This window comes from Carettochelys insculpta, chromosome 2 (genome assembly GCF_033958435.1).
Source record: "Carettochelys insculpta isolate YL-2023 chromosome 2, ASM3395843v1, whole genome shotgun sequence".
In the NCBI taxonomy this organism is placed as follows: domain Eukaryota; kingdom Metazoa; phylum Chordata; order Testudines; family Carettochelyidae; genus Carettochelys; species Carettochelys insculpta.
The window spans coordinates 281321637-281347029 of NC_134138.1; the positions used below are offsets into that span (position 1 = coordinate 281321637).

General features: G+C 59.0%; 1 protein-coding gene across 1 annotated transcript in view; it reads left to right on the forward strand.

Annotated features, from left to right (window-relative positions):
• AGAP3 (ArfGAP with GTPase domain, ankyrin repeat and PH domain 3) overlaps positions 1–25393 on the forward strand; it is a 300607-nt gene that overhangs the window by 208676 nt on the left and 66538 nt on the right. The window contains exon 12 of the mRNA XM_074985396.1: positions 8907–9071. Coding sequence (XP_074841497.1) covers positions 8907–9071 — 165 coding nt within the window. The remainder of the gene's footprint in view (positions 1–8906; positions 9072–25393) is intronic.

A 25393-nucleotide genomic window follows, 5' to 3' on the forward strand; every position in this document is an offset into this window, starting at 1 on the left:
CTTCATATGGGACCCGTTCCAACCCCCTCATCATTTTAGTTGCCCTTTTCTGAACCATTTCTAATGCCATTTTATCTTTTTTGAGATGAGGTGACCGCAACTGTGTGCAGTATTCAAGATGTGGGCGTGCCATAAGCCGTGAATTCTGGTCTGGGGAGAGAGGGGCGTGCACACAATTCCCTACCGGTGGGCATTACATCAGCTGCGTGCGAATTGAGCTCCCAGTAACCTCTCTGGATGCACTGACACTGGAGATGTTTTTATGTCAGAACAGGATTTTAAGCACTGGCTGGATCTGACCTTATGAGATACTGCTGGTGCTCAAGGAGCTCTCAGGGAAGACCAGGCCATTGCTGAGAAGGAACATGAATTCTTTGCATCTGTGTTCATGAACGAAGAAAACCAGCACTGACCTGACCGGGACAGGAGAGTCCACTGGGGCTCTGCTAACTCCACAACAGAAAGATTTCAAACACTGTTCCATCTCTGTGCCCACCCCAGGGCATTGATTAGAACATTTCTCAGCCTTCTGGACCTTTATGCACATGGCTGGGTGAGGCTAGTGTATTAGTCTGTCCCCTTTCACCTGGACATACAGGTGCATCTTCAACCAAAGGTCCTACAATCATTGAAATGGGCTCAGCAAAGATTTGCAAAGGAGTTTCCTGCTCCCTTCACCCTCTCTTGGGACCAATGACAGACACACATTTTTCTTGGGCCGTCTGGGCCTTGTCTACACTTACCTTTACTGTGGACCTACTTCAGCTACACCAATTGCATCACTGAAGTTGACATACTTACCTTGTTGTCTTCCATGTGGTAAGATTGATGGAGTCTCCTCCTTCGGATGCCAGATACTCTTCTTGTTTTGCTGGAGTGCCAGCAGCAACAGGAGCACATTCAGACATCGATTTACCCCATCTTCAGTGAGGTGATAAATCGATGTCCGGGGTCTTGATCCCTGGTAGCTCGATCCCTGGTGTAGTGAAGCCATGTCCTCAGGCTGCGTGCTTCCCTCAAGAAACGTCTCTCTTCATAAGCCTGCGTGAGCTGGGAGCTGTCCATCAAGCTTGTGGAGGCTCTTAGGCAGAGCGCAAAGGCCTCACTGTTCAGGAGGTGGCAGATGTTTTACGTAAACCCACAGGATAGAGGAAGAACCTCCTCCCACTGTGGGATGTTTGCACACTTCCTGGCAGTTCCTGAAGAGCTGTTTGCTTTGCAGGGACCTCCGCAGTCACCAGTGGAACAGCTGCTTCAGTCCATCTCCGTAAAGTGGCATTTCCCTCTTGTACCAGCAGCAGGAACAGGGAGAGTCATTGATTCTGACTGAGAAGACGACAAAGCCCAGAATCTACCTCCGGCCTTTTGCTAATTCCAGGGTCCTTAGGGGTTGCTTATTGTGCCTGTCCCCCAACCCACAGCACCAGCATGCATGAAGCTCAGGTAGGAAGCGCTGAAATAACTGGGATAACCCTGGTCTGACCAGGCAAGTTTGGTCTTCAGATCTCTGCATATTATCTGTTCAACCACCCTGACCTTACTTCTGCCTCTGGATGGCTTCACTCCGAAGCAAAGACAGGTTCTGGATCCATATCACACAGCTCCCCACCTGACCGGATGGTGCTTGCCAGCTGGCTGCCCGAGAAGGCTTGTTCCTCACTTGGGCAGGTTATGCTCACGCAGAGGAGGTGGGGCTCCCCAAATCCACTCACCTAGCAGAATGGAAGAGAGCCTCAATCTGGTCTTCTCAACACCAATTGCCCCCTCAGACTCTGGGACCCAGTCATGCTGCAGTCCCCTGGGGTCTGAGAGCTCAGACCTGCCACTCTGCTCCCTGGGGGTCCAGGTGGTAGCTGTGTCCATGATTCACCAAGCCAGATAATGGGGGTACAACCCTGTATCTTGCTGGGACCCCATTGGAGTTCTGCTAGCTCTTGTGGGTTCACCCTTCACTACCTCCTCTTCATCAGCATGTCCATTAGTGGCAATACCCTTGGGCGGAGGACTGGGAGAATTACAGGTGCAATGGAACAAGCATCACACACCAGAGTCTGTGCAGATCCTGAACCCACACCCCAGGTTTTACTGAACCTGTCATCTGAATTGTATTTGAACCAACTCATGCGCCTGCCACTACGTTCCTCCAAACCTCCCTCAGGTAAAGGTGAAGAGAACTTACATTGTGGGGTACGTATAGAGCACTTCCCCTTGTTTGGACAGGCCTAGCTGCTTTAGGAGGTCTCCTTGGCTTTGTGTAGCACACAGAGAAAGAGCTAAAGGTGCAGTTGTTTCACGCCAGAGAATTTCTGATGAGATCTCATCTTGCGGTGGGCTCTGCTCTGACTTGACCAGTAAATACCCCCTTGGGGAGGCTCTGCAATTCCACCAGAGCTCAGGGCTCTCTGAAATCTGCCAGTCACAGACAGTTGTAGAGCAGCAGCTGGTTTTACATCGGTGCACTGTGCTGCTATCCAGGCACCTAGAGAGGCCGAGAACCTGGGCAGGACTGTTCTCCATCAGCTGCTCAGCTAGACTCCTGGTACTTCAGCCAGGGTGTTGTGCCGAAGGGCCAGCAATAGAATAGAACGTATGTACACAATGTCTGTTTTCCACACACCAGCCCTGCTGCCGTGGAGTCACCAGCAGGGGACTAGAGGTACGGCCACACACCTCGAGGCACCGCAGGGTACCACAGTGAGTAAGTGGCTGTGCAGGCTGGGTGCAGAGCCAGGTTACAGCCCCTGAAATAAAGACAGGATAGCTAATAATGAAACAACATCAATGGTGATTGACCTGCTGCAAATTCTGCCCCCTGAAGCTGTGTGTGGTGGGGAAGGAGAGTTTCTGGCTTCCTGGCAGTCACAGAGTCTCAGGGGCTCTCAGCTCAAGTGCTGGAGACCTGATGTGGGGGACTCCATGGCAGGGCGCTAACTCCAGTCCCCAGGCTCAGTGCTGGGGGCTGTGTCTGGGGAGGTGGCTCTCAGGCCCCCTGGTGAGCTGTGTCTCTGTATGGGGATAGGAGCTGCGTGCGAGGACGTATTCTGCACGCTGGGGACGGCAGCTCCCTCCAAGCATGTCTCCAGCCCACAGGGAGATCGACTCTCCCTGCTCCAGCGACCAGCAGGCCCCATCCCCCAAGGAAGGAGTGGAGATGGATGCTGCCGTCAGGAGCCGAGTGCCAGCTAATTACCCTTCCAAGTGTGTCTTGTAAATTAAGGGCTAATTAGAGGCAGAGTCAGTGTCATGGTTTTACACGTGTTTCTGTGGCTCTGAACAAGGCGAGGGGCGGGGGAGCGCTCAGCGGCAAGGCCCATCACTCGCTGTGTGCACAGCACAGTGGGAGGCAGGACTGCGGGAACAGCCGTGCTGCCCCGGAAAGGCTGGGGAGCGGGCCAGAGGGAGCACTGGTCCTGGCTGCAGCCATTGCATGCCAGGCTTTCGGGTGAGCCAGTGCAGCCAAGCCTGTGTGCTCAGAGGGCAGACAGGGAATTCTGTGGTCACCTCATCTGAACGACTGTGGGTGGCTGCCATCCTTGGCTGTTGGATTTGCTGAGCATCCTGCTGCCCAGCGGCCCTGCACTCCCCTCCGGGCAGGCCAGGCCAGGCCTTTCCGAGCTGCTCTTTTGGCCAGTGGCAGACACTGGGTCCTGCTTCCAAGGTTTCCTTGTGTTCATGAGGATGGAAATGGGGTGTTCCGAATGGCAGCTGGCACCAGTTCTGTACCGGGGATCGCAGAGTGCCTGGGGTCCTGGCCCGGCACCAGCCTCGAGAGCCAGAAAGCCAGTGGGGTGCAAGCGGAGTACATGTGTGGTAAGCCTGGGTCTCGGGGGCAGACAGAGCTCACAGGTTGGGCTTTGTTTCCCACCTTGGGGCACTCAGGCTCCAGGGAACAGCACAGTATCCTCAGCACAGGAGCAGGCACCATCCCTGGCAGCAGTGATCTCTCAAGGACCAGCGGCTCAGCAGTGCTCCTGTAGATTATGAGTCCAGAAAGAACCACTCTGCCTAGTTGTCTGCCCACCGTGATGCCAGCTGCGGGATCCCTGGCTTTGATCCCTGGTGGGAGAGCAGGAAACCACCCAGCTTGATGTGACCATTGCTAGCGGTGGAGAAGATGGTCCGGTGGTTAATGAGTCTCAGTTAAAACTTGCCACTTATTTCCACTCTGCTTAGCTGCAGCTTCCCAACCCTGGGCTGGGCCAGACCTTTGTGTGCTGGGGTGACAGGCCCCTCATGGAGATTTTGTTATCGGCTGTGATCAGATCACCCCCCATTCACTTTCATGGAGTCATAGAACCCCAGGCCCAGTGTTCCGCAAGGGCTAGTCCGGGGCTGGGCGCCGGTCCCTGCGATCTCCCTGACTCGAGCCAGTCCTCAGTCCCAGAAAGGCTGAGAAGCCCTGGTCTAGTCTGACTCCCTGCCCAGGTAACAGGGTGTTAAGACAGATGGAGTTTAATTCAGGGCAGTTCTGGGACTTGTGCGCTAGAAAAGTTTACATTAGGTCAGGGGTCGGCCACCTGTCCGAGGCAGGGTGCCAAAATTTGACCCCTCTGTACAGTCCAAGTGCCGGTGACGCTTTTTAAAGTCACTAACAGTCCTACTTACAGCAGCTGGATTTGTGAAACCATGACCCTGCAGCGCTCTGCCAGCGAGGTGCTGGTTGGCAGCACTGGTCTTCTGTTAAAACAGAGGCGGGCTGGCCTTGAGCCAGCTCCCGGCTGCATGCAGGAAGAGGGGCAGGGCTGAGCTCCCACCTCACCTGCTGATGAAAATCCCCTCTTGTGCCGCTCTTGGCACCCGTGCCGGGAGTTGCAGAGCCCCGGGGGCGGGGGTGATCACAATGGCTCCTCCTGGGCCTGTAGTTGCTAGATCCGTGAGCTCCTGCAGTCTCACACTGAGTCTGGTCTGACCCTCTGAAATCTGTCCACATGCTTCTTCGTGCCGCCCTGTCTGGCTTTCCTGGCCCGAGAGTGGCCTGCTGCGAAGTAGCGAGATGGGGCGCTGGCAGTGGTGGGAGGAGCAGTCTTGTAATGGGGCCCATGACAGCTGTGCCAGGAGATACCCCGTCTCCTGGGCTCTGCTCTGTGGAGCCCTGTCCATATGGCACCACCCACAAGGCCCAGCCACCCTCAGCCCCTCAGAGAGCCGCCTAGTGCGGGCGGAGCCAGGCTGCCTCCGGGGTGGGCTGCCCAGTGCTCCGAACCCAGGCCACAGCCATCGTGGGGGCTGCTGTGCACAGGTTCGTGAGGAGAGGGGCCTGCGTTGTGCAGGGTCAGGTGGGCATGGATTGGGCCCACGCCATAGGTTGTGGAGAGCAGAGAGAAAGCTGGCGATCTCAGGGCTGTCCTCACGGAGCCAGTGCTGCTCTCTGGAAGGGCAGGGCTGAGCCCAGAACCAGGCAGGGAGGGGAGGACGAAGGGTAGCTCTACGCAGAAAGTGATCTTGAAATAACAGCTATACACCACCTCCGCGCTCACCAGTCCGTGCCTGGCATGTCTGGCTGGCACCCGGAAGGTGCAGAGCAGAGCCCCGCAAATGCTTCTGGGGAAATGGGAAGCTCTCGTGGCGTGATCTCTCTGGGGACAGCCTGTCCCGCCCCCCGTAGCCCTTGGCAAAAGCTCTGAGAGAGGAGCTGGCTCCTTCCAAAGGCCGGGTTCAGTACTTACTGAATTCAGGCTGGAAACACCCAGCACCGCATGGCACGAGCTGAATTCCCAGCACCTGTGATTTCCTGGAGGAGCAAGCTCCATGCTTGAGTCGTGCAGCGCGAGAAGCAGCACCGCCTTCTCCCAGATGTGCGTGGCCCACCTGCCATGCCAGGGCCTGTCCCCTCGTCCTCGTGTTGTCACTCAGGAGACCGCTCAGTCTGTAGGCGAGCGGTGTAGGGGCTTGTCTCCTGTCCGCTGTCCTTCAGCTGCTCTGACCCTATGGCCCCACTCACCTGTCTCCGGTCAGGGCCCTGGCGCCATTCTCAGACAGCTCTGCCTCATCCAGACGTGCTGCTTGGGGGCAGGAGGGGAACGTGCGGTGTGGCCCAGCTGGGATGGGAGACAATGTGGAGATCAGCTGTTCAAAGAGACATGTTGTGGGGCTCAGCTAGGACATATTGGGAACGGGGATGTATCCCAGGGCCTAGCTGGGATGTGTTGGGGGTTGGGGACCTGTGCCAGGGCCTGGCTGGGATGTGTTGGGGGTTGGGGACCTGTGCCAGGGCCTGGCTGGGACGTGTTGGGGGTTGGGGACCTGTGCCAGAGCCTGGCTGGGACATGTTGGGGGTTGGGGACCTGTGCCAGGGCCTGGCTGGGACACGTTGGGGGTTGGGGACCTGTGCCAGGGCCTGGTTGGGAGGTGTTGGGGGTTGGGGACCTGTCCTAGGGCCTGGCTGGGACGTGCTGGGTGTGGGGACCTGTCCTAGGGCCTGGCTGGGAGGTGCTGGGGGTTGGGGACCTGTCCTAGGGCCTGGCTGGGACGTGCTGGGGGTTGGGAACCTGTGCCAGAGCCTGGCTGGGACGTGTTGTGGGTTGGGGACCTGTCCTAGGGCCTGGCTGGGAGGTGTTGGGGGTTGGGGACCTGTGCCAGAGCCTGGCTGGGAGGTGTTGGGGGTTGGGGACCTGTCCTAGGGCCTGGCTGGGAGGTGCTGGGGGTTGGGGACCTGTCCTAGGGCCTGGCTGGGAGGTGCTGGGTGTGGGGACCTGTCCTAGGGCCTGGCTGGGAGGTGTTGGGGGTTGGGGACCTGTCCTAGGGCCTGGCTGGGAGGTGCTGGGGGTTGGGGACCTGTCCTAGGGCCTGGCTGGGACGTGCTGGGTGTGGGGACCTGTCCTAGGGCCTGGCTGGGAGGTGTTGGGGGTTGGGGACCTGTCCTAGGGCCTGGCTGGGAGGTGTTGGGGGTTGGGGACCTGTGCCAGAGCCTGGCTGGGACGTGTTGTGGGTTGGGGACCTGTCCTAGGGCCTGGCTGGGAGGTGCTGGGGGTTGGGGACCTGTCCTAGGGCCTGGCTGGGAGGTGCTGGGGGTTGGGGACCTGTCCTAGGGCCTGGCTGGGACGTGTTGGGGGTTGGGGACCTGTGCCAGAGCCTGGCTGGGACGTGTTGGGGGTTGGGGACCTGTCCTAGGGCCTGGCTGGGAGGTGTTGGGGGTTGGGGACCTGTCCTAGGGCCTGGCTGGGACGTGTTGGGGGTTGGGGACCTGTCCTAGGGCCTGGCTGGGAGGTGCTGGGGGAGGGGACCTGTCCTAGGGCCTGGCTGGGACGTGTTGGGGGTTGGGAACCTGTCCTAGGGCCTGGCTGGGAGGTGCTGGGGGAGGGGACCTGTCCTAGGGCCTGGCTGGGACGTGTTGGGGGTTGGGAACCTGTCCTAGGGCCTGGCTGGGACGTGTTGGGGGTTGGGGACCTGTCCTAGGGCCTGGCTGGGACGTGTTGGGGGTTGGGGACCTGTGCCAGAGCCTGGCTGGGACGTGCTGGGGGAGGGGACCTGTCCTAGGGCCTGGCTGGGACATGCTGGGGGTTGGGGACCTGTCCTAGGGCCTGGCTGGGAGGTGCTGGGGGTTGGGAACCTGTCCTAGGGCCTGGCTGGGAGGTGCTGGGGGAGGGGACCTGTCCTAGGGCCTGGCTGGGAGGTGCTGGGGGTTGGGGACCTGTCCTAGGGCCTGGCTGGGAGGTGCTGGGGGTTGGGGACCTGTCCTAGGGCCTGGCTGGGACGTGTTGGGGGTTGGGGACCTGTGCCAGAGCCTGGCTGGGAGGTGCTGGGGGTTGGGGACCTGTCCTAGGGCCTGGCTGGGACGTGCTGGGGGTTGGGGACCTGTCCTAGGGCCTGGCTGGGAGGTGCTGGGGGAGGGGACCTGTCCTAGGGCCTGGCTGGGACGTGTTGGGGGTTGGGGACCTGTGCCAGAGCCTGGCTGGGACGTGTTGGGGGTTGGGGACCTGTCCTAGGGCCTGGCTGGGAGGTGTTGGGGGTTGGGGACCTGTCCTAGGGCCTGGCTGGGAGGTGCTGGGGGAGGGGACCTGTCCTAGGGCCTGGCTGGGAGGTGCTGGGGGAGGGGACCTGTCCTAGGGCCTGGCTGGGACGTGTTGGGGGTTGGGGACCTGTCCTAGGGCCTGGCTGGGAGGTGCTGGGGGAGGGGATGTGTCCTAGGGCCTGGCTGGGAGGTGTTGGGGGTTGGGGACCTGTCCTAGGTCCTGGCTGGGACTTGCTGGGGTTTGGGGAGCCTCTCCCAGGGCCTGGCTGGGAGGTGCTGGGGGAGGGGATGTGTCCTAGGGCCTGGCTGGGAGGTGCTGGGGGTTGGGGACCTGTGCTAGGTCCTGGCTGGGACTTGCTGGGGGTTGGGGAGCTTCTCCCAGGGCCTGGCTGGGACAGTTGTGGGTTGGGATGTGTTGTGGGGGGCTTGTAGACCTCAGCAGAAGAGCACGATGTGGCCTCCAGCCAGCAAAGCGCCACCTCCTCCTGCCACTAGTGAGCGTGAGCTGAGGGGGCGACCGCTGTTGTCAGCATCTGGCCCCTCTAGCCCCCTGGGTCACGTCGTGGGGGGTGAGGCGAGGGTGGGGCTTGGGTGAGGGTGGAGCGGGAGTAGGGGCTTGTGGGTAAGAAGTGGTGCCGGGGCAGAGGGACAGCTTGTGCCAGGCTCAACACCCCCTAGGGATGGCCCTTCCCCAAGCGAGGGCTGGTGCGGGGAGTCCCATGGAAAGGGGGTCACATGGCCAGTGGCCCCGTTGTTTCTGTCCATAGCAGTCACCACTGGTCCCCGGCAAGTTGGTGGGGGCCTCGGGGTTCCCGGGATGTGGGCGGGGGATAGCTGCAGCCGGTTTCCAGAGGGCCTGGCTGCGTGCACAGGACACAGGGGAGCAAATGGGCGTCTGCCCCACATCCCTTTGCTCGTGGGGCAGCCTGGTGCTGAGTTTGTGGCTCTCTTGCAGGGGCCCCCCACTCGACCAGCAGCACCTCCCTGCACTCCGAACGCTCCATCAACTTGGTGGGCTTCAGCTCGAAGGCCGACGGCTTGCACCAGCGCTCCTACTCCGTCTCCAGCGCCGACCAGTGGAACGAGGCGGTGGGGGTGCCCAGCAGTGGTCCTGCCCCCCGTGAGTACCCCTCGGCTGCGACGTGTGGGGATGTCGGTGCTGCAGGGTTTGCCCTGGGGAGCCATGTGCGCTAGGAGGGGCCCAGCTGGGAACTTGCGAGCAGCCGCTATACTGAGCCTGCACTCCCCGGTACCTGCTGCCTGTGCAGCGGAAGCCCCAGTGCACCCCCTGCCTCCCAAGCACAGCTGGCTGCTCAGCAAAGGCCCCTCCGTTTGCCCTGCACTTGGTCTCTCTCCCCTGCCCAGGTGTGGGGCGTTACGGGGTCGGAGGAAGCCCTGTTCTCATGCACTCTGGCTGTGCCCCCCTACCCCCCTACTCTCCTCTGTCTTCTGGTTCAGGTGTGGGGCGTTACGGGGTCGGAGGAAGCCCTGTTCTCGTGCACGCTGGCTGTGCCCCCTCTCTCTGCTGGCTCAGGTGTGGGGCGTTATGGGGTCGGAGGAAGCCCTGTTCTCGTGCACGCTGGCTGTGCCCCCTCTCTCTGCTGGCTCAGGGGTGGGGCGTTACGGGGTCGGAGGAAGCCCTGTTCTCGTGCACGCTGGCTGTGCCCCCCTCTCTCTGCTGGCTCAGGAGTGGGGCGTTACGGGGTCGGAGGAAGCCCTGTTCTCGTGCACGCTGGCTGTGCCCCCTTTCTCTGCTGGCTCAGGGGTGGGGCGTTACGGGGTCGGAGGAAGCCCTGTTCTCGTGCACGCTGGCTGTGCCCCCTCTCTCTGCTGGCTCAGGAGTGGGGCGTTACGGGGTCGGAGGAAGCCCTGTTCTCGTGCACGCTGGCTGTGCCCCCTCTCTCTGCTGGCTCAGGGGTGGGGCGTTAGGGGGTCGGAGGAAGCCCTGTTCTCGTGCACGCTGGCTGTGCCCCCTCTCTCTGCTGGCTCAGGGGTGGGGCGTTACGGGGTCGGAGGAAGCCCTGTTCTCGTGCACGCTGGCTGTGCCCCCCTGTCTCTGCTGGCTCAGGGGTGGGGCGTTAGGGGGTCGGAGGAAGCCCTGTTCTCGTGCACGCTGGCTGTGCCCCCCTCTCTCTGCTGGTTCAGGTGTGGGGCGTTACGGGGTCGGAGGAAGCCCTGTTCTCATGCACGCTGGCTGTGCCCCCTCTCTCTGCTGGCTCAGGGGTGGGGCGTTAGGGGGTCGGAGGAAGCCCTGTTCTCATGCACTCTGGCTGTGCCCCCCTACCCCCCTACTCTCCTCTGTCTTCTGGTTCAGGTGTGGGGCGTTATGGGGTCGGAGGAAGCCCTGTTCTCGTGCACGCTGGCTGTGCCCCCCTGTCTCTGCTGGCTCAGGGGTGGGGCGTTATGGGGTCGGAGGAAGCCCTGTTCTCGTGCACGCTGGCTGTGCCCCCCTCTCTCTGCTGGCTCAGGAGTGGGGCGTTACGGGGTCGGAGGAAGCCCTGTTCTCGTGCACGCTGGCTGTGCCCCCTTTCTCTGCTGGCTCAGGAGTGGGGCGTTAGGGGGTCGGAGGAAGCCCTGTTCTCGTGCACGCTGGCTGTGCCCCTCTCTCTGCTGGCTCAGGGGTGGGGCGTTAGGGGGTCGGAGGAAGCCCTGTTCTCGTGCACGCTGGCTGTGCCCCTCTCTCTGCTGGCTCAGGGGTGGGGCGTTACGGGGTCGGAGGAAGCCCTGTTCTCTCGCACGCTGGCTGTGCCCCCCTCTCTCTGCTGGCTCAGGACAGTTGAGTGAATTAGAATAATTCATACATTTCCCAGTGCAGCCACTTTTCCGAATTGGAAAATAAATGCCTTGGTGCCGCATCCATCACTCCTTCGTTCCTGGCGCTGCCGCCGCCGCTGCCGCCGCCGCACTAAAAAAGCAGTTAAATGCACATCAAGAGTGGAGGAGCCATTTCCATGCCTGTTCGCCCCCTTGTCGTTCTCATTAGCGCAGCAGCCGCCCCCCGCTCGCTCCCAGGGGCTTTCGCAGTTTAGAGAGAGCCTCTTTATGATCATTACCGGAGTCCGACTGTGCGGGCGCCATTTGCAGCTGAGGAGGCTCCTCATTTGTAACTGTGAAAAACTATCAATTTCAGCGCTCCTGATGCAGCGGCTCCATCATTGGCCCCATCAGCTCCCTGCTGGAAGCGAATTAATCAGACTGTTACTGCTGATGGGGCAGCGCAGGCGACGGGAGCGGAAGGGCGCAGCTCTGAGCATTAATGTGCTGGCACTCCTCCTCCGCCCCCCGCTCGGACAGTGAGCCGGGCCGGCTCCCACGCTCCTCCACTCCAGGGCAGCCCAAGCGCGGGCCGGGCCGGCCCTGGCTCCGTCCCGCCCTGGAGAGCCTCCGTGCCTCACCCTATGGGGAGAGCCGCTCACCCCGATACCACAGCATCTTCCCAATGTGGTAGCACCGCCCACCCCAGTACTGCAGTCATCTCAGCTGCACACCCTGGTACTGGAGCATCGCCCCCAGGCATCAGGGGTTTGCTTACCCCCATACTGCAAGTTACCCAGATGTGGGGGAAGTGCCCACACTACTACTGCAGCATCTCCCCAGACATGGGGGCCACCCACCCCACTACTGCAGGTACCTTCTGGACAAAGGGGATCTGGTCACCCTGATATACAGGGTCCCCCTGCACAGGGAAGGGGTGGTTGCCCCAATACCTGCGCAGTCCTCCAGACATGGGGGGTTTATTCACTGCAGGTGTCTCCTTGTGCTCCCACGATAGAGCAGGGTCCCCCAACATTGCAAGGGTCCCCGAGACATAGGGAAGCTGCCCCGATACTTCCAGGTGTCCCTGGACATGGGGACGGTGCCCCTCAATGGCACAGGGGTCTCCTTGTTCTCCCCCAATACCGTGGGGCTCCTAGCCCCTGTGTTGTTTTAGGAGGCCCGTGATCGGTCATTGCTGACGTTGCCATGCCTGCAGAGGTGGGTGGTGGATGGGGCTGGAATCTACCCCTTCCCCAGCGGACATGGGCCTGTGTAGGGATTTGAAGCTAGAGCTCAGATGGGCAGGTCCCAAGGTGTGTGGGGTGCCAGCTTGTGCCCAGTTGTGCTCGGCGTCTGCTGCTGCCTGGGAGGGCCAGGTCGCTTTGTGTCCCACACTGATGCAGGAGCTCCCAGGGGGGCGAGCTGGCCTCTCTGCTCATGTTCCACATGACAGAGTTGCCTCTGCTTGCTGCCACCCTGAGCAATCCGCTCATTTCATGCAAAGTAAGCCCGAGATTGATACAAATAGAGAGCAAGTCACTGCCAATTCGCGGTGACACAGGGGGTGGAGATCTCGGCTGCAGAGCTAATTGTGCATCTGAAGCAGCTATCGAGTGCCACGTGTCTTCTCCACTCTCGGGCCAGGACCCGCTGGCCAGGCAGTGCATTCTGGTATGAGGGCTGGACCTTACCCATGTTCCATAACCTGGCCAAAGCAGAGATGAGAACAGGCAGGACAGACTGGGGAGGGGACAGTCATGGGTAGGTCAGCAGAGCAGCTCCGATATCTTACATCCCACCATCTGTGCACCAGCTGCACACCTGGGCACAGCTAGTCAAAGGCGTGGAGAGCAGGGGAGCTGTGGGGAAGGTGTTTGCTCGAGTTCACAATGCCTGCCCTAGGGTTCCAGGTGAGCTGAGGAGTGGTGCTGGCTCCCAACCCTGTCCCCTTCCCTGTATGGCTCCACTGGAAGGGGATGCCCAGGGCTTTTGCTCTCCGGGAGAATCAGAAGGAAGTCTCCTGCAAGAGAACTGGCAGGGTTGCTGATTGCTGCAGGGAAGATGGAGTTAGGGAGGCTAAGGACATTGCAAAGTAGCTAAATGGCTCCTTTCCACCCACCTTTCCTGCAGTGGGAGTTGGTAAATGCCTGCCCCAGGCCTGCTAGCTGTGGGGTGGCACTGGGCGGCAAGGCAGAGATGCAGGAACACACTGAGCTGCAGGTCACGAGGAGCAGAGCTGTATTCTGGGAAGTGACAGAGCCACGTGTGTCGCCTTAGAGACCAGGAGCAGGCTAGCCTGAGGGGTCTCCTCACCACACACAGCAGTGCTGCTTTAGCTACATTGGCTAACAAGTCCTGTGGCACTGTAATACAGTGGGTTTCTGGGGCACTGCTGAGAGAGCCGAACCGGGGCAATGTGCAGCCCCAGGCTGGAGCTCATTACATAAGAACACAAGAACGGCCAGACTGAGGCAGAGCAAAGGTCCATCTGCTCAGTGTCCTGTCTTCTGACAGGCCGAGGCCTGTTGCCCAGAAGGAGTGAACAGAACAGGGACTCACAAGTGATCCATCTCCAGCCTCTGACAAACAGGCTCCGGCTACCATTCCTACCTAGCCTGGCTCATACCCACTGGTGGACCTGGCCTCCTTCACTAATGGGCACCAAGCCAGTCACAAAGGGCACTGTGCTGCCTCTCTGGCTAGCCAAAAGTCACACCAGCAATTCCCTCGGACATCCCCGCTCCCCTTATGCCACAACCAGCACCCTTCCTTATACGGGTGAGAGGTTATGGAGACCAACCTCACCAAATCCAGACAGGTTCTCCCAGCCCCAAAGGGCCAGCCACGTTCCTAGGTCAATGTGCACCTCAGATCTTACTCAAAAGAACATGCTGGGCCGACCCTTGAGAGGCTAACGTGTGGAGACGCATTAATGGCAGGAAAGAAGGAACGGGTCAAGAGTAGGGTAGGTAAAGGAATCAAATTACACACATCAGTTACAAAGTTCTTGATGCAGAATCCTCGGGGTGGAACGGACCTCAGGAGGTCATCGAGTACAGTCCCCTGCGCAAAGCAGGACCAACCCAACTAAATCCTCCCAGCCAGGGCCCTGTCAAACTGGGACTTAAAACACCTCTAGAGATGGAGATTCTACCACCTCTCTCGGTAACATTCCAGTGTTTCACCTCCCAACTGGGGAAGTAGCTTTTCGCAATATCGTATAAGACCTAACAGCTAATGAGACTTGCAGCAGAGAGTAAATGGTCTGCTGTCTTATAAGTCTCCAGAATACGACCTTTGTTAGGGAGGGGCATCAGTCCTTTGGGACTCAGTTCATAGCAAAGAGACGCCAGATGATGAGCTGGAATGAAGACAAAGATGGAGGAACCCCATGGCCTGTTTCTACCCTGGCGTACGTGAAGGGAATTCCACTGCTTTCCTTGTGAGAAAACCACGCCCAAGACGGAGTTTGTCACATGAGCAAGTCACTTGACTATACGTGAGCCAGTCCTTTTTAGGCAGCCAGGGCGTACCTGCTGGTCTGAATGTTCACAGTGGATTCCCTTGGGTGTGGATTGGCAGCACTGCAGGTGCATCGTCAGTCAAGTATTCTGATTCACTTGACTAGCAACCCATTCGCAACAGGTTCTCCAGGCCTCCTCTTGAGGTTTCCCAGAAGCAAACATTTGAAATACAAGCACAGCACCAATACTCATAACTTCAAATACCAGACTGATGCATGCTTATGAGCAGTATGCACAGAATCAGTGAACCCTCAGCTTTCTATAGATCCTCACTTGTGCCACTTGGCCGAAGATTTGGTCCAAACATATAACTGTGGTTGCAACAATATTTTGCATGTTCATATCAAACTCCAATAATGTGACAGGCACCTAAAAACAAGCGGATTTATTTTGGCTTAGTATTTCATGGCTTAAAAACCTCCTTGCCCTAGGCATGAGACATCGGTAAGGCGCCACAGTTGTTTTTGCAGATACAGACTAACATGACAACCTCTCTGACACACAGTGTACTGTTAGTTACATTGGTACGGAGTGCAAGGTAGACCAGGCCCAATGGCTCTCTTGAGCCATCTCGTATGTGGCTTGGCTGTATGTTGGTGGTTTTTCTGAGCACAGCTGAGGGGACCGAACCTGGGCAAATTGCTTGAAACAGGGCAACTTACAGCCCAAGACTGAAGGTCCTCCATTTTAAGGCACCAAACCAGTCACACAGAACACTAGTCTTGCCACACTGGCCAGCACAAAGTCACACAAGCAATTCCCTTGTACTCTCCAACTTCCCTTGTGCCACACTCTGTATCTTGCCTTACACAAATGAGAGGTAATGAAAGCCAATCTCACCAAATCCAAACAGGTTCTTCTGATCCAAGAGGACCAGCCACATTCCTTGGTCAATATACTTAGATCTTACCCAAACAGCACGCTGGCCCAGGCCTTCAGACTCAATTTAAAGGTTCATTAATGAAAAGAAAGAATAGGGTGAGGGTAGCATTGTTAAAGCAATCAAATTACATGCATCAATCACCAAGTTCTTGGTGCAGGTTTGCAGTAGCTGGGGAGCCAGCTCCTATCTTAAAGGTCTCTGGATACATCCTTTGTCAGGCTGGGTCAGTGATCCTTCTGGGCTCAGCTCATAGCAGAGCTGGTCCTGAAGTGATGAGGTGGATTGAAAACAAAGTTGGATGAATCTTGGGATCCCTTTTACACCCTTGTCCATGTGGAGGGAATTCCTTGGTTCTCCCTGTGTGGAAGCACATCAGAGATGGAGCCCGTCTCATGAGCAGGTCATCTGTCCAACCGTGTCTTTTTAGGCAATCAGCCATTGCCTCTCTTTACAGTTATTTGTGCACAGCCAAATGCCTTAGATGTTGCTTGGAATCTGATAAGGCCCTTTCTCTGTCAGAACAAAAAAAAAAGCAAGTCCTGTAGCACCTGAAACCCTTTCGCAATGGGTTGCCAGCTTCCTATTGTTGTCTGCCAGAAACTAAAGTTTCAGATACCAGCACAGAGCCAATACTTGTAACGTCACCTGTTAAAGTGATACAAACATATGAGCAGCATACACAGGCTCAGCGAAGCACCAGCTTTCACTGGACAGCACTGCAGGTAGCCCACTTGACCCAAGATCTGGTGCAAACACAGACCAGTGGTCGCAGTAGCATTTTGCATCTTCAGCTTCAAAGCCAGTAACATTGCTGCCTGCATCAAGAGCAGCAGCTTCTCTGTGTGCTCTGGGAAGAGCCATTTCCAGTGTCAAGAAGGGGGGTCTGGGCCCTGACACAGGAAATGGGCAGAGTGTGTTAGACTCAGCTGTCTTAATTGTCACATGTGAACTCTCCTTGTGGCTAATTGGTAGCAGAAACCCCCAGCTACGCTGTGTCTCCGCTGGGGGTGAGCATGAGCTGCTACAGAGAGAAGGCCTTACGCCACGCCGGGCGTAGGCTGCCCGTGAAAGTCAGAGGTAGCGGATGAGGCTGGTCAGTGTGTGTGAAAACCAGAGCTCCGACCAGGACAGCTATGCAGATGCATGAGGGCTCTGTCAGTGTTGCGACTGCTGTGGTGACAAAGACGCCTCTGAGAATGTGCTGCGTGCGGCTGGAGCCCAGCTGGCATAGGCTCCACAGTGTGGTCCTAGCCTAGGTGGCAGCCCCTCCGCCCCCTGCGCCCCAGGCCTTTGGGCCAGGTAGCCCAGGAGTGTTAAGAGCCATGGCTGCTATCTCACAAGACTGTTCCAGCCTCGTCCATCCCAGCAGTAATGCCGTGTGTGGTTCGGGCCTGTCCTGCAGTGGGGTGGGCACACAGTAAGAGAGAGGCCATGATGAGCTCCCAGTCTAAGCAGGAGGGACAGGGCCAGAGAGAGGACATGACTTGCCACAGGACCCTTGGAGGGTCACTAGCAGGGTCAGGAGTAGAAACAGTCTCCTGAGTCCCAGCCCGTTGCCCTGCCCACGTGCCTGTGCTGCCTCTGGTTCCAGCATCGCCCCGCTCCTGCTGCCCCAGAGCTCAAGGGCAGTCCCGACGGGCAGAGAGGGAGGTTTTTCGGGTGAGCACAAGTGAGGGCTCTGATCAGGCCCTTGGCCCTTGATCGTGGGGCTCAGGGGCAGCAAGAGTGTATTTCCGAGACAGTCAGGAGTGGAGCGAGGCACCCGCACCTCGCTGCCTTCCCCGGAGTCTGCATTTTTATGCTGATTGGAAGCCTGTGCTGTGTGCGCTGCTGAAATTGAATGTCAGGCTTTTGATTTTGTTGCTGGTCTCTAATGAAATTTGACATTTAATGGTGAGTGCAGCAGTAGCGTGTGTGTGTGTGAGCGGAGCTTGATTAGCGTGCTCTAATTGACAGTAATTAGGCAGCTCCCTGATTGTTTCTAATTCTGCTATTAATTGTAAGGAACAGTATGATTGAGGATAAATTTGGTGTGTTGCTGCCGGGAATACGGCTTCCTTTGCTCCGTATCGTCATCTTAGGGAGCCCATCCTGCTCGGGCTCCACAGAGGGGCAGCCCAGTCACTGTCTCTGCAGGAGGAGTCCCATGCCCAGCTGGCAGTGGCTGCCAGCCATGGGAGAGAGCTTAAACAGGGCCTGGGCAGGAGTCCCAGGAGGTGGCCACTCCCAGAGCAGCCATACCTCCATCTTGGGGGTGCCAGGGCCTGTCTGTGGGCTAGGGGACAGCTCGGCCAGGATGGGCATGGGCAGAGGGGGGATGTTCAGCGTATCTACATGGGACAGGAGCAGGCTGATGTTTGGGCCGTCTTTGAGCTACAGTAGCACATGTGGATGTCCAGGGCACCTGTGGGACAGGACTGGGTGGGTATGTCCAGGGCTCCTCTGGGAGAGAAGAGCAGGTGGGGTTGTTGGGGCATTTCTGAGGGACAGGACCAGATGGGGAGATACCAGAGCACGTGGGGATGTTTGGGACATCTATGAAGAACACAAGCAGTCAGGGACGTATGGAGCCTGTCTCTGAGACAGAATCGTATGGAGCTCCATGGAGCCTGTCTGAGGGAGGAGACCAGACAAGGATGGTGGAACATCTCTGAAGGACAGAATCAGGTGGTGATATTCAGGATGCCTTGTAGGAACGAAACAGAGGGTGATATTTGTGGCATCTTTGAAGGATGGGAACAGGTGTAGCTGTTTGAGTTTCTCTGAGGTATGGGAGCATGTGCAGACATTTGGGCATTTCTGAGGGACAGGAGCGGGTGTGGATATTAAGGGTGTCTCTGAGGGATGGCAGTGGGTGTGGATGTTCGGGGTGTCTCTGAGAGATGGCAGTGGGTGTGGATGTTTGGGGTGTCTCTGAGGGACGGGAGTGGGTGTGGATGTTTGGGGTGTCTTTGAGGGACAGGAGTGGGTGTGGATGTTCGGGGTGTCTCTGAGGGATGGCAGTAGGTGTGGATGTTCGGGGTGTCTCTGAGGGACGGGAGCGGGTGTGGATGTTCGGGGTGTCTCTGAGGGACAGGAGCGGGTGTGGATGTTCGGGGTGTCTCTGAGGGACGGGAGTGGGTGTGGATGTTCGGGGTGTCTCTGAGGGATGGCAGCGGGTGTGGATGTTCAGGGTGTCTCTGAGGGATGGCAGTGGGTGTGGATGTTCGGGGTGTGTCTGAGGGATGGCAGCGGGTGTGGATGTTCGGGGTGTCTCTGAGGGACGGGAGCGGGTGTGCATGTTCAGGGTGTCTCTGAGGGATGGCAGTGGGTGTGGATGTTCGGGGTGTCTCTGAGGGATGGCAGTGGGTGTGGATGTTTGGGGTGTCTCTGAGGGATGGCAGTGGGTGTGGATGCCTGTGGTGTCTCTGAGGGATGGGAGCGGGTGTGGATGTTCAGGGTGTCTCTGAGGGATGGGAGCGGGTGTGGATGTTCGGGGTGTCTCTGAGGGATGGCAGCGGGTGTGGAAGTTCAGGGTGTCTCTGAGGGATGGCAGTGGGTGTGGATGTTGGGGGTGTTTCTGAGAGATGGCAGCGGGTGTGGATGTTCGGGGTGTCTCTGAGGGATGGCAGCGGGTGTGGATGTTCGGGGTGTCTCTGAGGGATGGGAGCGGGTGTGGATGTTATTGGTGTCTCTGAGGGATGGGAGTGGGTGTGGATGTTCAGGGTGTCTCTGAGGGACGAGAGCGGGTGTAAATGTTCAGGATGTCTCTGAGGGATGGCAGCGGGTGTGGATGTTCGGAGTGTCTCTGAGGGATGGCAGCGGGTGTGGATTTTGGGGTTGTCTCTGAGAGACAGGAGCGGGTGTGGATGTTCGGGGTGTGTCTGGGGGATGGCAGTGGGTGTGGATGTTCAGGGTGTCTCTGAGGGATGGCAGCGGGTGTGGATGTTCGGGGTGTCTCTGAGGGATGGCAGCGGGTGTGGATGTTCGGGGTGTCTCTGAGGGACGGGAGCGGGTGTGCATGTTCAGGGTGTCTCTGAGGGATGGCAGTGGGTGTGGATGTTCGGGGTGTCTCTGAGGGATGGCAGTGGGTGTGGATGTTTGGGGTGTCTCTGAGGGATGGCAGTGGGTGTGGATGCCTGTGGTGTCTCTGAGGGACGGGAGCGGGTGTGGATGTTCAGGGTGTCTCTGAGGGATGGGAGCGGGTGTGGATGTTCGGGGTGTCTCTGACGGACGGGAGCGGGTGTGGAAGTTCAGGGTGTCTCTGAGGGATGGCAGTGGGTGTGGATGTTGGGGGTGTCTCTGAGAGACGGGAGCGGGTGTGGATGTTCGGGGTGTCTCTGAGGGATGGCAGCGGGTGTGGATGTTCGGGGTGTCTCTGAGGGATGGCAGCAGGTGTGGATGTTCGGGGTGTCTCTGAGGGATGGGAGCGGGTGTGGATGTTCAGGGTGTCTCTGAGGGACGGGAGCGGGTGTAAATGTTCAGGATGTCTCTGAGGGATGGCAGCGGGTGTGGATGTTCGGAGTGTCTCTGAGGGATGGCAGCGGGTGTGGATTCTGGGGTTGTCTCTGAGAGACAGGAGCGGGTGTGGATGTTCGGGGTGTGTCTGGGGGATGGCAGCGGGTGTGGATGTTCAGGGTGTCTCTGAGGGATGGCAGTGGGTGTGGATGTTCGGGGTGTCTCTGAGGGATGGCAGTGGGTGTGGATGTTCAGGGTGTCTCTGAGGGACGGGAGTGGGTGTGGATATTCGGGTTGTCTCTGAGGGATGGCAGCGGGTGTGGATGTTGGGGGTGTCTCTGAGGGATGGCAGCGGGTGTGGATATTCGGGGTCTCTCTGAGGGATGGGAGCGGGTGTGGATGTTGGGGGTGTCTCTGAGGGATGGCAGTGGGTGTGGATGTTTGTGGTGTCTCTGAGGGACGGGAGTGGGTGTGGATGTTCGGGGTGTCTCTGAGGGACGGGAGCAGGTGTGGATGTTGAGGGTGTCTCTGAGGGATGGCAGTGGGTGTGGATGTTCAGGGTGTCTCTGAGGGACGGGAGCGGGTGTGGATGTTCGGGGTGTCTCTGAGGGACGGGAGCGGGTGTGGATGTTGGAGGTGTCTCTGAGGGATGGCAGTGGGTGTGGATGTTCGGGGTGTATCTGAGGGACGGGAGCGGGTGTGGATGTTCGGGGTGTCTCTGAGGGACAGGAGCGGGTGTGGATGTTCGGGGTGTCTCTGAGGGACGGGAGCGGGTGTGGATGTTCGAGGTGTCTCTGAGGGATGGCAGTGGGTGTGGATGTTCAGGTTGTCTCTGAGGGACGGGAGCGGGTGTGCATGTTCGGGGTGTCTCTGAGGGATGGCAGCGGGTGTGGATGTTCGGAGTGTCTCTGAGGGATGGCAGCGGGTGTGGATGTTCGGGGTGTCTCTGAGGGATGGGAGCGGGTGTGGATGTTCGGGGTGTCTCTGAGGGACGGGAGAGGGTGTGGATGTTCGGGGTGTCTCTGAGGGATGGGAGCGGGTGTGGATGTTCGGGGTGTCTCTTAGGGATGGCAGCGGGTGTGGATGTTCGGGGTGTCTCTGAGGGATGGCAGCGGGTGTGGATGTTGGGGGTGTCTCTGAGGGATTGCAGTGGATGTGGATGTTCAGGGTTTCTCTGAGGGATGGGAGCGGGTGTGGATGTTCGGGGTGTCTCTGAGGGACGGGAGCGGGTGTGGAAGTTCAGGGTGTCTCTGAGGGATGGCAGCGGGTGTGGATGTTGGGGGTGTCTCTGAGGGATGGCAGAGGGTGTGGATGTTCGGGGTGTCTCTGAGGGATGGGAGCAGGTGTGGATGTTCAGGGTGTCTCTCAGGGATGGCCGCGGGTGTGGATGTTCGGGGTGTCTCTGAGGGATGGCAGCGGGTGTGGATATTCGGGGTGTCTCTGAGGGATGGGAGCTGGTGTGGATGTTCAGGGTGTCTCTGAGGGATGGGAGCGGGTGTGGATATTCGGGGTGTCTCTGAGGGACGGGAGCGGGTGTGGATGTTCAGGGTGTCTCTGAGGGATGGCAGCGGGTGTGGATGTTGGGGGTGTCTCTGAGAGACAGGAGCGGGTGTGGATGTTCGGGTGTGTCTGGGGGATGGCAGCGGGTGTGGATGTTCAGGGTGTCTCTGAGGGATGGCAGCGGGTGTGGATGTTGGGGGTGTCTCTGAGGGATGGCAGCGGGTGTGGATGTTCAGGGTGTCTCTGAGGGATGGCAGCGGGTGTGGATGTTCAGGGTGTCTCTGAGGGATGGCAGTGGGTGCGGATGTTGGGGGTGTCTCTGAGGGATTTCAGCGGGTGTGGATATTCAGGGTGTCTCTGAGGGATGGCAGTGGGTGCGGATGTTGGGGGTGTCTCTGAGGGATGGGAGTGGGTGTGGATGTTCAGGTTGTCTCTGAGGGATGGCAGCGGGTGTGGATGTTGGCGGTGTCTCTGAGGGATTTCAGCGGGTGTGGATATTCAGGGTGTCTCTGAGGGATGGCAGTGGGTGCGGATGTTGGGGGTGTCTCTGAGGGCTGGGAGTGGGTGTGGATGTTCGGGGTGTCTCTGAGGGACGGGAGTGGGTGTGGATGTTCAGGGTGTCTCTGAGGGATGGCAGTGGGTGTGGATGTTCGGGGTGTCTCTGAGGGATGGGAGTGGGTGTGAATGTTCGGGGTGTCTCTAGGGGATGGCAGCGGGTGTGGATGTTCGGGGTCTCTCTGAGGGACGGGAGCGGGTGTGGAAGTTCAGGGTGTCTCTGAGGGATGGCAGTGGGTGTGGATGTTCGGGGTGTCTCTGAGGGATGGCAGCGGGTGTGGATGTTCGGGGTGTCTCTGAGGGATGGGAGCAGGTGTGGATGTTCAGGGTGTCTCTCAGGGATGGCAGCGGGTGTGGATGTTCGGGGTGTCTCTGAGGGATGGCAGCGGGTGTGGATATTCGGGGTGTCTCTGAGGGATGGGAGCGGGTGTGGATGTTCAGGGTGTCTCTGAGGGATGGGAGCGGGTGTGGATGTTCGGGGTGTCTCTGAGGGACGGGAGCGGGTGTGGATGTTCAGGGTGTCTCTGAGGGATGGCAGCGGGTGTGGATGTTGGGGGTCTCTCTGAGAGACAGGAGCGGGTGTGGATGTTCGGGTGTGTCTGGGGGATGGCAGCGGGTGTGGATGTTCAGGGTGTCTCTGAGGGATGGCAGCGGGTGTGGATGTTGGGGGTGTCTCTGAGGGACGGGAGCGGGTGTGGATGTTCGGGGTGTCTCTGAGGGATGGCAGCGGGTGTGGATGTTCAGGGTGTCTCTGAGGGATGGCATTGGGTGCGGATGTTGGGGGTGTCTCTGAGGGATTTCAGCGGGTGTGGATATTCAGGGTGTCTCTGAGGGATGGCAGTGGGTGCGGATGTTGGGGGTGTCTCTGAGGGATGGGAGTGGGTGTGGATGTTCGGGGTGTCTCTGAGGGACGGGAGCGGGTGTGGATATTCAGGTTGTCTCTGAGGGATGGCAGCGGGTGTGGATGTTGGGGGTGTCTCTGAGGGATTTCACCGGGTGTGGATATTCAGGGTGTCTCTGAGGGATGGCAGTGGGTGCGGATGTTGGGGGTGTCTCTGAGGGATGGGAGTGGGTGTGGATGTTCGGGGTGTCGCTGAGGGACGGGAGTGGGTGTGGATGTTCAGGGTGTCTCTGAGGGATGGCAGTGGGTGTGGATGTTCGGGGTGTCTCTGAGGGATGGGAGTGGGTGTGGATGTTCGGGGTGTCTCTGAGGGATGGGAGCGGGTGTGGATGTTCGTGGTGTCTCTGCGGGATGGCAGTGGATGTGGATGTTCAGGGTGTCTCTGAGGGACGGGAGCGGATGTGGATGTTGGGGGTATCTCTGAGGGATGGGAATGGGTGTGAATGTTCGGGGTGTCTCTAGGGGATGGCAGCGGGTGTGGATGTTCGGGGTGTCTCTGAGGGACGTGAGTGGGTGTGGATGTTCGGGGTGTCTCTGAGGGATGGCAGTGGGTGTGGATGTTCAGGGTGTCTCTGAGGGATGGGAGTGGGTGTGGATGTTCGGGCTGTCTCTGAGGGATGGCAGTGGGTGTGGATGTTCAGGGTGTCTCTGAGGGACGGGAGTGGGTGTGGATGTTCGGGGTGTCTCTGAGGGATGGGAGTGGGTGTGAATGTTCGGGTGTCTCTGGGGGATGGCAGCGGGTGTGGATGTTCGGGGTGTCTCTGAGGGATGGCAGTGGGTGTGGATGTTCAGGGTGTCTCTGAGGGATGGCAGTGGGTGTGGATGTTGGGGGTGTCTCTGAGGGACGGGAGTGGGTGTGGATGTTCGGGTGTCTCTGAGGGATGGCAGTGGGTGTGGATGTTGGGGGTTTCTCTGAGGGACGGGAGTGGGTGTGGATGTTCGGGGTGTCTCTGAGGGACGGGAGTGGGTGTGCATGTTCGGGGATTTCTCAGAGGGACGGGAGTGGGTGTGGATGTTCGGGGTGTCTCTGAGGGATGGCAGTGGGTGTGGATGTTGGGGGTGTCTCTGAGGGACGGGAGTGGGTGTGGATGTTCAGGGTGTCTCTGAGGGATGGCAGTGGGTGTGGATGTTGGGGGTTTCTCTGAGGGACGGGAGTGGATGTGGATGTTCGGGGTGTCTCTGAGGGATGGCGGTGGGTGTGGATGTTGGGGGTGTCTCTGAAGGACGGGAGTGGGTGTGGATGTTCGGGGTGTCTCTGAGGGATGGCAGTGGGTGTGGATGTTCGGGGTGTCTCTGAGGGATGGCAGTGGGTATGGATGTTCGGGGTGTCTCTGAGGGATGGCAGTGGGTGTGGATGTTCGGGGTGTCTCTGAGGGATGGCAGTGGGTGTGGATGTTCAGGGTGTCTCTGAGGGATGGCAGTGGGTGTGGATGTTGGGGGTGTCTCTGAGGGACGGGAGTGGGTGTGGATGTTCGGGGTGTCTCTGAGGGATGGCAGTGGGTGTGGATGTTGGGGGTTTCTCTGAGGGACGGGAGTGGGTGTGGATGTTCGGGGTGTCTCTGAGGGACGGGAGTGGGTGTGGATGTTGGGGGTGTCTCTGAGGGACTGGAGTGGGTGTGGATGTTCAGGGTGTCTCTGAGGGATGGCAGTGGGTGTGGATGTTCGGGGTTTCTCTGAGGGACTGGAGTGGGTGTGGATGTTCGGGGTGTCTCTGAGGGACGGGAGTGGGTGTGGATGTTCGGGGTGTCTCTGAGGGATGGCGGTGGGTGTGGATGTTGGGTGTGTCTCTGAGGTACGGGAGTGGGTGTGGATGTTCGGGGTGTCTCAGAGGGATGGCAGTGGGTGTGGATGTTCAGGGTGTCTCTGAGGGATGGCAGTGGGTGTGGATGTTCAGGGTGTCTCTGAGGGACGGGAGCGGGTGTGGATGTTCGGGGTGTCTCTGAGGGATGGCAGTGGGTGTGGATGTTGTGGGTTTCTCTGAGGGATGGCAGCGGGTGTGGATGTTCGGGGTGTCTCTGAGGGATGGCAGTGGGTGTGGATGTTCAGGGTGTCTCTGCGGGACGGGAGCGGGTGTGGATGTTCGGGGTGTCTCTGAGGGATGGGAGCGGGTGTGAATGTTCGGGGTGTCTCTGGGGGATGGCAGCGGGTGTGGATGTCCGGGGTGTCTCAGAGGGATGGCAGTGGGTGTGGATGTTCAGGGTGTCTCTGAGGGATGGCAGTGGGTGTGGATGTTGGGGGTGTCTCTGATGGACGGGAGCGGGTGTGAATGTTCGGGGTGTCTCTGGGGGATGGCAGTGGGTGTGGATGTTCAGGGTGTCTCTGAGGGACGGGAGTGGGTGTGGATGTTGGGGGTGTCTCTGAGGGACGGGAGCAGGTGTGGATGTTCGAGGTGTCTCTGAGGGACGGGAGCAGGTGTGGATGTTCGGGGTGTCTCTGAGGGATGGCGGTGGGTGTGGATGTTGGGGGTTTCTCTGAGGGATGGCAGCGGGTGTGGATGTTCGGGGTGTCTCTGAGGGATGGGAGTGGGTGTGAATGTTCGGGGTGTCTCTGAGTGATGGCAGTGGGTGTGGATGTTCAGGGTGTCTCTGAGGGATGACAGTGGGTGTGGATGTTGGGGGTGTCTCTGAGGGACGGCAGTGGGTGTGGATGTTGGGGGTGTCTCTGAGGGACGGGAGCGGGTGTGGATGTTCGGGGTGTCTCTGAGGGATGGGAGTGGGTGTGGATGTTCGGGGTGTCTCTGAGGGACAGGAGTGGGTGTGGATGTTCGGGGTGTCTCTGGGGGATGGCAGTGGGTGTGGATGTTCGGGGTATCTCTGAGAGATGGCAGTGGGTGTGGATGTTCGGGGTGTCTCTGGGGGACGGGAGTGGGTGTGGATGTTCTGGGT